The 15,294-nt window shown below is 36.4% G+C and overlaps 1 protein-coding gene across 1 annotated transcript in view; it reads left to right on the forward strand.

The window, feature by feature from the left end:
- Positions 1–830: 830 nt before the first annotated feature.
- Positions 831–15,294, forward strand: part of RNF128 (ring finger protein 128) — a 116,559-nt gene continuing 102,095 nt past the window's right edge. Inside the window, exon 1 of the mRNA XM_007099346.3 lies at positions 831–1,466. Coding sequence (XP_007099408.3) covers positions 1,061–1,466 — 406 coding nt within the window. The 5' untranslated portion in view covers positions 831–1,060. The remainder of the gene's footprint in view (positions 1,467–15,294) is intronic.

Genomic DNA, 15,294 nt, shown 5'->3' on the forward strand with positions numbered 1-15,294 from the left:
TAGCCTGATGCCTGTTTGTCTTGTTTGCTGACTCTTGGCCCAGACCCCTGATATCTCTGTCTTGTCCATTTATCTACTTCTTCATCCGCCCTTAGCACATATTGGAATCTCCCTACCCCAGCTACTTGCCTCAACCAATTGACCCTCAGCAATATTTATCAGTGCCCTCCTGATTAAAAGCAGAGCTTACAATAAAGGAAATAATGGCATAAATAAATCTGTTTATACATCTGAAAGAACTAGAATTAAAAATACTGTTAAAAATTAAACCTTGACTGATCTTTTGTTACAGTATAACACATGGGACATAAAAATTAATGGAATGTGGCAACTCAAGTATCAGGCAATCAACAAATATTTGAGTGCCTACCACGGGCAAGGCATTGTACTTGAAAGGGTCCCTAGCCACTGACATATGTTTACTTTTCAATGAACAAACAAAGTGGCAGAAGATATTCCTTGGGGAGCCTGTTAAGAAAAATTCCACAAAGAAATAAGAGGGTAAAGGGCTTTAAAATCAATTCTACTGCTACCATAGCAGTTAAACTTACGGATCTTCACTTATTTCTGGCAGAACTGGTTGATAACATATTTCAGCAGGGCTTGGAAAACCAGTTTTGCGTTTTAGATATTCTGAGAGAGGTGACTTTCAGCCTGGTCACGTGGGGTTCCCAAGAGTCCAGTTCCTCATTCCAATCCACTCCATGTTTATGAAACTGCATTAGCTGGAACATTAAGAAAAAAAATCTCAATGCAGGAAGTCATCCAATCCTGATAAGTTGACATGTAGAATAAAGTTTATGGTGTTATTTATTGCGAAGGTAGTCCTCGTTAAAAGTTACGTGTGTACAGTTGGAGGAGGGGCAGACAAGGGAGAATGTAGATAACTAAAGTGAAATAGAGCTGATGTATTCAGAGCTTATGTTGCTAGACGGGAGATCAGTTACCAGCTTGCAACTGAAATTTCAAACTTCTTAGCGGGGACGTGAGTGGACAAATGTTGACTGATAGCTGGAAATATCAGCAGTCATCTTAAATTTTATGCTCAAATGAACAAGCAATGAACCAGGAGAATAAGTCCAGTTGTTTTTGGCTGCTTATAATTTGTACCTTTTTATTTAGAATCACAGTGTCTTTTTCAATGAATGCCTATGTGACTGTGACTTACTACAACCAAACCAGCAACTACACTTCAATAGAGACGTGTGAATGTGGTGTTTATGGATTAGCTTCGCCAGTGGCTACTGCTATGGGGGTGGTGAGCATCCCTAAGAACAATAACTACCAAGCCTGTGACTACAACACTGAGTTTACTAATACTAACAGTCCCTGGATTGCGCTGATAGAAAGAGGTAATTGTACATTTTCAGAAAAAATTCAAGCAGCGGGCAGAAGAAATGCAGATGCTGTTGTGATTTACAATGTTCCAGACACTGGCAACCAGACGATACAGATGGCAAATTTTGGTAAGTAATGACCAAGACCCAAAAGGGGGTTATGTCTTTGTTTATCTTAAAATGGTATTTCCATCTAGAACTACTCTAGGATCTGGCAATGATGTTGTAAAACAATTTTACTTAATTTTTTTTTTTTGCCAAGCACTACTTGGAATTTCTTTATTACTTAATATTTGTAATTAATTTATTCCAAGGATAAAAGCAGTTCATGAAGTGAGCCCTATTTTTTTTTCATGATTTTCTTAGCTGTATTAGTTTTCTCACTGTTTATTATATAACTACTTTTTAAAGAAAATGTACCATACCTAAAGGAATCATAAATATTTTAATTTCATTTTTAATTTGCACTTTTCAGTTTGATTCATTTTCTCATACAGAAAGGATTGTATGTATTCAAGTTATGTGGTAGCTACAAAACTAATTCATTATTATGAGTAAACAATAGCATATTGTAAGTATGCAAAATGTTTACAGAAATGAGAATTCAACTATCGGCTATATGCATGTGAGATGTGAATCTGTGGGACTAATATATATAAAACTACTCTCTAAAAAAATTATACATTGGAAAAAGCATGGTAGAAATAGGATCACACTGGAATTTACATTAAAAGTAAAGATTTCCCTTAGGAGTATTTACTTATGACTTCTTGAGTAAATATAATCATCTAATTTATTAACTTTGTATTGGAATTTACTTCCAAGAATCACTGTTTTTGTTTTGTAAAATAGTGCCACTTTCCAAATAAATAGTTTTAAACTAGTAAAGAAGTAGACTTCTGACCCAAGTTTTCTATACTATGGATGGGTAGGGGTGTTTTTAGCCCCAGATGGCTGAAAAGAAAAAACTGATAATAATTTAATTTCAAACAAGGTAAGAGCTGAAAGAACACAATATCAGAATAATTGGTTATCACCACTCAATCTGGCCTCTGAGAAAATTAATTCAAAGTAAACGTATTTTAGAATTGTAAAAGAAAATCAAATTTGTGGCATGGCAGTTTAGTAGTAATACTCGAACAACAAGTAGCTTTTTTCTCTGGGTGTCAAAAAAGCAGGTAACATGGTCTTTCAACAGTACAAAATTATGGTAAATGTAGAAAACTCCCCTCACTACTGGACATTCCCAGTATATATCCTGGACATTCCCAGAACTCAGGCATTCATGCTTTTTTTTTTTAGTGTGCATTTATTTCTGGTCTCCCTTATTTTTCTACTCTCCTCCCTTCTCCTCCTAACTTCCATTTGTCCCCTCTTCCCCATTCCTACTCTTGATTTCTTTCTTTTCCTCTGGGTCCATTGAATCTCTTTCAGTATCTTCAGTTCCATTTTCCTTTATTTAATCTTTTTTGTTTGGTTGCTTGGTTTTGGTGTGTGGGGGGATTGTTTTTAATTTTATTTAAATCCAAGTTAGTTAACATATAGTGTAACAATGGTTCCAGGAGTAGAATTTAGTGATTCATCACTTACATACAACACTCAGTGCTCATCCCAACAAGTGCCCTCCTTAATGCCCATCGCTCATTTAGTCCATCCCCCCACCCAACACCTTTCCAGCAACCCTCAGTTTTTTCTCTGTATTTAAGAGTTTTTTACGGTTTGCCTCCCTCTCTGTTTTTATCTCATTTTTCCTTCCCTTCCCCTATGTTTATCTGTTGTATTTCTTAAATTCCACATATGAGTGAAATCATATAATATCTGTCTTTCTCTGACTTATTTCACTTACTGTAGTACATTCTAGTTCCATCCATGTTGCTGCAAATGACAAGATTTCATTCTTTTTGATCACCAAGTAATGTTCCATTGTGTGTGTGTACATGTATGTATGTATGTATATATATACATGACATCTTCTGTATCCATTCATCAGTTGATGAACATTTAGGCTCTTTCCATAATTTGGCTATTGTTGATAGTGATGCTATAAACATTGGGCTCCATGTGCCCCTCTTCAAATCAGCATTTTTGTATCCTTTGGATAAATACCTACTAGTGCAATCGCTGGATCATAGGGTGGCTCTATTTTTAATTTTTTGAGGAACCTCCATACTCTTTTCCAGAGTGGCTGTACCAGTTTGCATTCCCACCAGTAGTCCAAAAGTGTTCACCTTTCTCCTCATCCTTGCCAACATCTGTTGTTTCCTGAGTTGTTAATTTTTGTCATTCTGACAGGTATGATGTGGTATTTCATTGTGATTTTGATTTGTATTCCCCTGATGATGAGTGACGTTGAGCATCTTTTCATGTGTCTGTTAGCCATCTGGATGTCTTTGGAAAAGTGTCTGTTCATGTCTTCTGCCTATTTATTCACTAGATTATTTGTTTTTTGGGTGTTGAGTTTGGTAAGTTCTTTATAGATTTTGGATACTAACCCTTTACCTGATATCATTTGCAAATATCTTCTCCCATTCTGTCAGTTGACTTTTAGTTTTGTTTGTTAGTTTCTTTTAGTTTACTTTAGTTAGTTTGTTTAGTTGTCATTGTTCCTTAGCTGTGCAGAAGCTTTTTATCTTGATGAGGTCCCAATAGTTCATTTTTGCTTTTATTTCCCTTGCCTCTGAAGACATATCTAGTAAGAAGTTGCTGCGACCCAGGTTACAGGTTGTTGCCAGTTTTCTCCTCTAGGATTTTGATGGCTTCCTGTCTTACATTTAGGTCCTTCATCCATTTTTAATTTATTTCTGTGTATGGTGTAAGAAAGTGGTCAAGGTTCATTCTTCTGCATGTCACTGTACAGTTTTCCCAACACCATTTGCTGAAGAAAGTGTCTTTTTTCCATTGGATATTCTTTCCTGCTTTGGCAAAGATTAGTTGGCCATATGCTTGTGGATCCATTTCTGGGTTCTCTATTCTGATCCTTTGATCTATGTATCAGTTTTTGTGCCAGTACCATACTGTCTTGATGATTATAGCTTTGTAATACAGCCTAAAGTCCATAATTGTGATGCCTCCAGCTTTGGTTTTCTTTTTAAACATTATTTTGGCTATTCAGGGTCTTTTCTGGTTCCATATAAATTTTAGAATTGTTTTTTCTAGCTCTGTGAAGAATGCTTGTGTTATTTTGATAGGGATTGCATTGAATGTGTAGATTTCTTTGGGTAGTAGCAACATTTTAACAATATTTGTTCCTCCAATCCATGAGCATGGAATGTTTTTCCATTTCTTTGTGTCTTCTTCAATTTCTTTTATAAGCTTTCTATAGTTTTCAGTGTACAGATCTTTTAACTCTTTGGTTAGGTTTATGGTTTTTGGTGCAATGGTAAATGGGATTGATTCCATGATTTCTCTTTCTGCTGCTTCATTATTGGTGTATAGAAATGCAACCAATATCTGTACGTTGATTTTATACCCTGAGACTTTGCTGAATTCATGGATCAATTCTAGCAGGTTTTTGGTGGAGTCTTTCGGGTTTTCCATTTAAAGTATCATGTTGTCTGTGAAGAGTAAAAGTTTGACTTCTTCCTTGCCAATTGTTTTCTTTTGAAGCTCAGAGTACTTCATAAGCCTTCCCTGCATGTTCTTATTATTTTCACAAGTGACTTTTATTTTTGTAGAAATAAAGAGAGACAGCCTTCTCATGAAAGTTAGAAACTAAACCTGTTCTAAAGAACCTACTTCCCTTATGTTTCAACTTAGATTCTGAGTACTCTAGGTTTCCTTTTACATGGACAATCACATTCTTTTCACCCCCTGCTATCTTTAAAGCATAAACAGTACCAAACTGAATAGTAGTCTTCTTTTCAAAAATTGCTTTGCAACATGCAGTAGGCACCAACATCTAGTGGAATGTAGGTACCCAACCATTGATTTTAAAAGATTTGCCAGAGGTCACTTCCAGTAAATCTCACCAAAAGGCATGCCTGCAGTCATTTGAATGCATGACCCTGAGCAGAGTATTAAAAACAAGGAAGCTACATTTGATACATGATCAAAAACGTATTTTGAAACTACTGCATTGTCCCTCTTTTAAAATAAGCGCATTGAAAAAGATAGCACAATGATAATATTTGTAATAGTTTATAGTTATTGCCATTTACTATATGTCAGGCACTGTTGTAGGGCCTTTATTTTATTTAATAAATATTGATCTTATCTCAACCCTAAAGAATTAAAATTGTAAGTTTAGTGTTTTGAAGTTATAAGACCTGTCAACTAGTGTGTTACTGGAGTTCTTCCCTCCCAGAAATTTCCCTTTATGTAGAAATTTTTAGATGATGCAGCTGACAAACAGGGAAACAAGTGTGTATACAAAAACTCTATGATCAACTTCTAGACCATTAAAGATTGAGTCATTATTTTATAACATAAGCCAAAATTTTGTTAGTATTTGCTAACATTTCATTAGTGTTCTGTTTTGTTTAAGCACACTACAACTCCTCTTCCTCCTACAAAAGCTCATGGCTTCATCTCCATCACCTCATCTTTTATCACCCCTAAAAACCACCTTTTCAGAAAACCACACCCTAGCCCGCTCAAGGCTGTAGAACCCTTTCATTCTTGCCCTGTTTCACCTACCTCCATTCCTTCAGTCCCATTTTTCCATGCTAGGCCTTAGTAGCTTTTCCACAATGCTGTGCCTCTTCACTCACTGATGTCAATGACTTCCAAACAAAAACCACTGGAAACAGACCTGTAGTTGAAAAAGTTGGGTTTATTATTTGCTGCAGCAAAGGGAGAATGTGCACCATGAGAAACCATGGGCCATTTCAATAAGAAGGTTTGTGCACTGCTGCATTGCCTGGATTCTCAGACAATTCTTGTTATTTAGATATATTCTTACTCTCTTTTCTCCTTCTTATCTCTTCCCTCCTCTAGTCTGGTTACTCTGGTTGTTGGTTTGTTTAAGCAGACATATTTAATCCATTCTCTTCATACATGTTCTACACCTCCTTTATTTTCCTTTCTCTCTCTCTCTCTCTCTGGAATAATCAAGCCATATAATCACTCTGTGTGGGTAAATTTATCTTCGTTTCTTTTTCCCCAACTCCTTCTTTATTTTCCTTTCTCTTTCTATCTGGATTAAGCCATTTGGTCTCTCTGCCTGGTCAATCTTTACTTTTTCTTTTTCACTGCCCCTGTCGTTTCTCTCTTATACGTGCTCTTACATCAGCACTGCATCCAACTTGTTCTTTACTTGTAGCTGGTGGTTCTGGTTTTTTGCTTTTGGATTGTTTTTGTTTGTTTGTTTTATTTGTGTGCTTGTGTGTTTTTGTTTTCTGTTTGTTTGTCTGTTTGTTTTCCTTTCCAGGGCTACTTCAAGGAACAAATCAAAGCACACCTGGTAGAGGGTCCAAAACATCATTACAAGTAGGGAAATAAAATAACCAAAGTCACAACACGAGACAGCAATAACACTCTCCAGAAAACACCTCCTGAAGGTCCAGGCCCTGGACGGTGTATGACCCCCTTTAATATAGCAGTGCTTGCAGGTGCACAGCACATAACAAGCTTTTAAAACTCATAAAGGACAGAAAACTAGCCAAAATGACAAAATGGAAGAATTCTCCTCAAAAGAAATTCCAGGAATTAGTGACAGCTAAAGAATTGATGAAAACAGATATGAGCAACTTAACTGAACAAGATTTTAGAATAATAGTCATAAGATTAATCGCTGAGCTTGAAAAAAGCATACAAGACAGCAGAGAATCTATTGCTGCAGAGATCAAGGAACTAAAAAATAGTCATGATGAATTTAAAAATGCTATAAATTAGGTGCAAAATAAAATAGAGGTGGCCACAGTATGGATTGAAGAGGCAGAGGAGAGAATAGGTGAATAAGAAGATAAAATTATGGAAAAAGAGGAAGCTGAGAAAAAGAGATAAAAAACCCAAGATCATGAGGGGAGAATTAGAGAACCAAGTGATATAATCAAATGGAACAAAATCCATACCATAGGGATTCCAGAAGAAGAAGAAGAGAGAGAGAAGGGGGCTGAAGGTGTACTTGAACAAATCATAGCTGAGAACTTACCAAATCTGGGGAAGGAAACAGACATTGAAATCCAAGAGGCACTAAGAACTCCCTTCAGACATAACTTGAATCAATATTCTGCATGACATATAGTGAAACTGGCAAAATACAAGGCTAAACAGAGAATTCTGAAAGCAGCTAGGGATAAACAGGCCTTAACATACAAAGGTAGACACATAAGGGTAGTAGCAGACCTATCTACTGAAACTTGGAAGGCCAGAAAGGAATGGCAGGAAATCATTAATGTGATAAACAGGAAAAACATGCAGCCAAGAATTCTTTATCCAGCAAGTCTGTCATTCAGAATAGGAGAGATAAAGGTTTTCCCAAACAAACAAAAACTGAAGGAATTCATCACCACTAAACCAGCCCTACAAGAGATCCTAAGGGGGATTCTGTGAGTGAAATATTGCAAGGACCACAAAGTACCACAGACATCACTATAAGCATGAAACCTACAGATAACAAAATGATGCTAAAACCATATCTTTCAATAATAACATTGAATGTAAATGGACTAAATGCTCCAATCAAAAGACATAGGGTATCAGAATGGATAAAAAATAAGACCTATCCATTTGCTGTCTACAAGAGACCCATTTTAGACCTAAGGACACCTTCAGATTGAAAGTGAGGGGACGGAGTACTATCTATCATGCCACTGAAAGTCAAAAGAAAGCTGAAGTAGCCATACTTATATCAGACAAACTAGACTTTAAATTAAAGGCTGGAACAAGAGATGAAAAAGGGCATTATATCATAATTACAGGGTCTACCATTCAGGAAGAGCTAACAGTTATAAACATCTATGCACCAAATTCAGAGGCACACAAATACATAAAACAATTAATCACAAACATAAGAAATCTTATTGGTAAGAAGGTGATCACTGCAGGGGACTTTAATACTCCACTTACAACAATGGACAGATCATCTAGACAGAAAATCAGTAAAGATAAAATGGCCCTGAATGATACACTGGACCAAATGGACTTGACAGATATATTTAGAACTCTAAATCCTAAAGCAACAGAATATACTTAATGCTTGAGTGCACATGGAACATTCTCCAAGATAGATCACATACTGGGTCACAAAACAGCCCTCAATAAATATAAAATAAATGAGATCATACCATGCACAGTTTCAGATCACAATGTTATGAAACTTGAAATCAGCCACAAGAAAAAGTCTGGAAAATATCTAAAAGCATGGAGGTTATAGAACACCCTACTAAAGAATGAATGGGTCAACCAGGCAATTAGAGAAGAAATTTAAAAATATATGTAAACAAGTGAAAATGAAAATACAACATCCAAACCCATTGGGGTGCAGCAAAGGCAGTCCTAAGAGGAAAATACATTGCAATACAGGCCTATCTCAAGAAACAATAACAATCCCAATTACAAAATCTAAGAGCACACCTAAAGGAACTAGAAGCAGAACAGCAAAGACACCCCAAACCCAGCAGAAGAAGAGAAATAATCTCTTAGAAGAGAAGAGAAAAAAGATCAGAGCAGAAATAAAAAATATAGTATCCAAGAAAACAGTAAAAGAGATCAATGAAACTACGTGTTGGTTTTTTTAAAAAATAAACAAAATTGATAAACCTCTAGCCAGTCTTCTCAAAAAGAAAAGAGAGAGGACCCAAATAGATAAAATCATGAATTAAAATGGATTAATTACAACCAACCCCTCAAAAATACAAGCAATTATCAGGGAATTCTATGAAAAATTATATGCCAACAAATTGGACAACCTGGAAAAATGGGCAAATTCCTAAACAACACAAACTACCGAAACTCAAACAAGAAAAAATAGGAAATTTGAACAGACCCATAACTAGTGAAAAAATTGAATCAATCATCAAAAATCTCCTAACAAATAAGAGTCCTGGACCAGATGGCTTCCCAGGGGAATTCTACCAGACATTTAAAGCAGAGTTAATACCTATCCTTCTCAAGCTGTTCCAAAAAAATAGAAATGGAAGGAAAACTTTAGACTCATTCTATGAAGCCAACATTTGTTTGATTCCCAGACCAGACAGAGACCTAACAAAAAAGGAGAACTACAGGCCAATATCCTTGATGAATATGGTTGCAAAAATTCTCCATAAGATACTAGCAAATCGAATTCAACAGCAAATAAAAAGAATTATTCACTGTGATCAAGTGGGATTCATTTCTGGGCTCCAGGGCTGGTTCAATATTCTCAAATCAATCAGTGTGATACATCACATTAATAAAAGAAAGGATAAGAACCATATGATCTTGTCAATCGATGCAGAAAAAGCATTTGACAAAATTCAGCATCCTTCCTTAATAAAAACCCTAGAGAAAGTCAGGATAGAAAGAACATACTTAAACATCATAAAAGCCATTTATGAAAAGCCCACAGCTAATATCATCCTCAATGGGGAAAAACTGAGAGCTTTCGCCCTGAGATCAGGAACACGACAGGGATGCCCACTTTCACCGCTGTTGTTTAACATAATGTTGGAAGTTCTAGCATCAGCAATCAGACAACAAAAGGAAATCAAAGGCATCAAAATTGGCAAAGAAGAATTCAAACTTTCGCTTTTCACAGACGACATGATACTCTACATGGAAAACCTAAAGACTCCACCAAAAGTCTGCTAGAACTGATACATGAAATCAGCAAAGTCTCAAGGTACAAAATCAATGCACAGAAATTGGTTGCATTTTTATACACCAATAATGAAGCAACAGAAAGAGAAATCAAGGAATCTATCCCATTTACAATTATACCAAGAACCATAAAATACCTAGGAATAAACCTAACCAAGGATGTAAAAGATCTGTATGCTGAAAAATATAGAAAGCTTATGAAATAAATTGAAGAAGACACAAAGAAATGGAAAAACATTCCATGCTCATGAATTGGAAGAATAAATATTGTTAAAATGTCAATACTACCCAAAGCTATCTACACATTCAATGCAATCCCAATCAAAATTGCACTGGCATTCTTCTCAAAGGTAGAACAAACAATCCTAAAATTTGTATGGAGCCACAAAAGACCCCAAATAGCCAAAGTAATTTTGAAGAAGAAAACCAAAGCAGGAGGCATCACAGTCCCAGACTTTAGCCTTACTACAAAGCTGTAATCATTAAGACAGTATGGTATTGGTACAAAAACAGACATATAGACCAATGGAATAGAATAGAGACCCCAGAATTGGACTCACAAATGTATGGCCAACTAATCTTTGACAAAGCAGGGAGTATCCAATGAAAAAAAGACAGTCTCTTTAACAAATGGTGCTGGGAGAACTGGACAGCAACATGCAGAAGAATGAAACTAGACCACTTTCTTACACCATACACAAAAATAAACTCAAAATGGATGAAAGGCCTGAATGTGAGACAGGAAACCATCAAAACCATAGAGGAGAAATCAGGAAAAAACCTCTTTGACCTCAGCCGCAGCAAATTCTTTCTCGACACATCTCCAAAGGCAAGAGAATTAAAAGCAAAAATGAACTATTGGGATCTCATCAAGATAAAAAGCTTCTGCACTGCAAAGGAAACAATCAACAAACTAGAAGGTAACTGACAAAATCAGAAAAGATATTTGTAAATGACATATTAGATAAAGGGCTAGTATCCAAAATCTATAAAGAGCTCACCAAACTCCACACCTGAAAAACAAATAATCCAGTGAAGAAATGGGCAGAAGACATAAATAGATACTTTTCCAAAGAAGACACCCAGATGGCCAACAAACACATGAAAAGATGCTCAATGTCACTCATCATCAGGGAAATACAAATCAAAGCCACAGCCACACTGAGATACCACCTCATTCCAGTCAGAGTGGCCAAAATGAACCAATCAGGAGACTATAGATGCTGGAGAGGATGTGGAGAAACGGGAACCCTCTTGCACTGTTGGTGGGAATGCAAACTGGTGTAGCCTCTCTGGAAAACAGGGTGGAGGTTCCTCAAAAAATTAAAAATAGAACTACCCTATGACCCAGCAATGGCACTGCTAGGAATTACCCAAAGGATACAAGAGTGCTGATGCATAGGGGCACATATACCCCAATGTTTATAGCAGCACTTTCAACAAAGCCAAATTATGGAAAGAGTCTAAATATCCATCAACTAATGAATGCATAAAGAAGATGTGGTTTATATATACAATGGAAATACTACTTGGCAACGAGAAGGAATGAAATCTTGCCATTTGCAGCAACATGGATGGAACTGGAGGGTATTATGCTAAGTGAAATAGGTCAGTCAGAGAAAGATACCATATGTTTTCACTCATATGTGGATCTTGAGAAACTTAACAGAAGACCATGGGGGAGGGGAAGGGGGGAAAAGTTACAACCAGGCAGGGAGGGAGGCAAACCATAAGAGACTCAAATACAGAGAACAGAGTTGTTGGGGGTTGGGGAGAGGGGAAAGTGGGTGATGGGCATTGAGGAGGGCACTTGTTGGGATGAGCACTGGGTGTTGTATGGAAGCCAATTTGACAATAAATTATATTTTTAAAATGCAACAGATTTATCTTGGTTGATCCTGCTACTTTACTGAATTTGTATATCAGTTCTAGCAATTTCTTGATGGAGACTTTCAGGTATTCTGTATATAGTATCATGTCATCTGAAAATACTATAAATGTTTTACTTCTTCCTTAACAATTTGGATGCCTTTTATTTCTTTTTGTTGTCTGATGCTGTGGCTAGGACTTCCAGTAATATGTTGAATAAAAGTGCTGAGAGTAGACATCTTTGTCTTGTTTCTGACCTTAGGGGAAAAGCTCTCAGGTTTTTCCCCATTAAGGATGATGTTAGCTGTGGATTTTTCATAAGTGGCCTTTATTATGTTGAGGAATATCCCCCCCTAAACCTACATTGTGGAGGGTTTTTATCATGAATGGATGTCATACTTTGTCAAATGCTTTTTCTGTGTCTATTGAAATGATCATATGGTTCTTATCCTTTCTCTTAATAATGTGGTATCACATCAATTGATTTGCAAACATTGAACCACTCTTGTATCCCCGGAATAAACCCCACTTGATTGTGGTGAATAATTTTTTTAGTGTATTGTTGAATTCAGCTTACTAGTATTTTGTTGAGAATTTTTGCATCTGTATTATCAGGGATATTGGCCTGTAGTTCTCTTTTCTAGTGGTGTCTTTATCTGGTTTTGGTATCAGGGTAATGCCAGCCTTATAGAATGAATTTGGAAGTTTTCCTTCTTTTTCTTTTTCTTTTCTTTTTTTTTTTTTTTGGAATAGTATTAGAAGAATAGGTATTAATTTTTCTTTAAATGTTTGGTAGAATTTACCTGTGATGCCATCTCATCCTGTACTTTTGTTTTCTGGGAGTTTTTTTTTTTATTACTGATTCAATTTCTTTGCCGGTGATCATTCTATTCAAATTTTCTATTTCTTTCTATTTCAGTTTTGGTAGTTTATATATTCCTAGGAATTGTCCAATTTGTTGGCACGTAGTTTTTCATAATATTCTCTTTTGATTTTTTGTACTTGTCATGTTGGTTACTTCTCTCTCATTTGTAATTTTATTTATGTGAGCCCTTTTTCTCCTTTTCTTCATAAGTCTGGCTAGAGGTTATCAATTTTATTGATTTTTTTCAAAGAACCAGCCCCTGGTTTCATTGATCTGTTCTTTCTTTCTTTCTTTTTTTTTTTTTTACTTTCTATATCATTTATTCCTGCTCTTATCTTTATTATTTCCTTCCTTCTGCTGGTTTTAGGTTTTGTTTATTGTTCTTTTTCTGGCTCCTTTAGGTATAAGGTTAGGTTGTTTATTTGACATTTTTCTAGCTTCTTGAGGTAGGCCTGTATAGTTATAAACTTTCCTCCTGGAATGACTTTTGCTGCATCCCAGAGGTTTTGGACCATTGTGTTTTCATTTTCATTTGTTCGATGTGCTTTTTTATTTCTTTGATTTCCTGGTTGACACATTCATTATTTAGTAGCTTGTTACTTAACCCCCATGTGTTTGTGGTCTTTCCAGATTTTTTCTTGTGGTTGACTTTTAGTCTCATAGCATTGTGGTCAGAAAAGATGCATGGTAGGACTTCAATCTTCTTGAATTTGTTGAGGCTTGCTTTGTGGAGTAGTAATATGTGATCTAAATGTCTCTTATTCTGGGAGCTCTCCCTCAACCATATTATTTTCCATCAAACCCCACTGCTCATTTCTTTTTAAATGTCTTATAATGTGTAATTGTTTTGTTATTTGTTTATTATCTGCCTCTCCCACTTGACTGTAAGTTCCAGGAAGGCAGAAACCATGTCTGTCATGCTTGTCATTGTATCAATTGTACTAAGAATAGCTCATGGTCTTCACTAGTTGTTGAATGAATCAAAGTTTAAGCAATTAGAAAGCAATTCCCTTTTACATAAGAAAAGATGGGCAAATTTAGCATCCTCTACTGACTGAGCCAGCCAGGCGCCCCTGAAATAATTTTAGATTCCCAGAAGAGTCCTATATACCCTTTCCCTTAATGTTAGCATCTTACATAACCTTGGTACATCTATCAGAACTAAAACAAAAATTAACATTGGTACAAAACTGTTAATTAAATTACAGACTTTACTTGGATTACATCAGTTTTTCCAATAATGTCCTTTTTCTGTTGCAGGATCCAATCCAGGATACCAAGTTGCATTTAGAATTATTGCTTACTTTTTTCCTAACTTTTTATTTTGAAGCCATTACAGATTCACAGGAAGTTGCAAAGCTAGAGGTACCCTTCACCCAGTTTTCCTTAATGGTTACTTCTTACATAGTTATAATACAGTATCAAATCCCAGAAGCTGACACTGGCACAATGTGGGTGTATAGTTCTCTGTCACAAGTAGATTTGTGTAACCGCCACTTCAGCCTAGATAGAGCTACCCCATCACCACGAGGATCTCCCTCCGGGCACCCTCTGAGAACCACACCCACCCCCTTGGCCTCCATCCCTAATCCCTGGCAACCACTAATCTAAGATTTTGTCATTTCAAGAATGGTGTGTGAAATCATACAGTATGTAACCATTTGGGATTGGTTTTTTTCACTCAGCATAATACTCCAGAGATACATCCAGGTTGTTGCATGTGTCAGTAGTTCATTCCTTTTGATTACTGTATTGTATTCCTTGATATACTCCTTGTCCCATTGAAGGACATCTGGGTGGTTTCCAGTTTTTTGGCTATTCCGAATAAAGCTGCTATGAACATTCAAAAAAAAAAAAAGAAAGAAAGAAAAGATGGGCAAATTTAAATGACATTTATTAGATGAATTCAGCAAGCTGTTGCATTTTAAAACTGTTTTCATTTTTAGCTATACAAGTAATACTTTCTCCTTTAAAAAACAAAACACTAGTGTGGCACCTGGGTAGCTCAGTCAGTTAAGCATATGACTCCTGATTTTGGCTCATGTTATGATCTCAAGGTTAGTGAGTTCAAGCTCCGTGTGTAGCTCCGTGCTGGCAGTGCGCCTGTTCAGGATTCTGTGTCTCTCTCTGCCCCTCCCCTGCTTGTGTTCACTCTCTCTCTCAAAATAAATAAATGAACTTCAAAAAAATAGGAAAAAAAACAATTGAGGGTTGCCTGGATGGCTCAGTTGGCTGAGTGTCTGACTCTTGATTTCGGCTCAGGCTGTGATACCAGGGTCGTGGACTAAGCCCTGCATCGGGCTCCACACAAGAGTGAACGCTGCTTGGGATTCTCTCTCTTCCTCTGACCCTCTCCCCTGCTCGATCTGTAAATACATACATACATACATACATACATAAACCACTAGAGATTAAAGTCCGCATTGACTTCCACCCCCAATCTCAGTCCTCTCCTAAGAAATAGCCATTGCTATTCATCCAGTA

Source organism: Panthera tigris, chromosome X (assembly GCF_018350195.1).
Source record: "Panthera tigris isolate Pti1 chromosome X, P.tigris_Pti1_mat1.1, whole genome shotgun sequence".
NCBI lineage: Eukaryota > Metazoa > Chordata > Mammalia > Carnivora > Felidae > Panthera > Panthera tigris.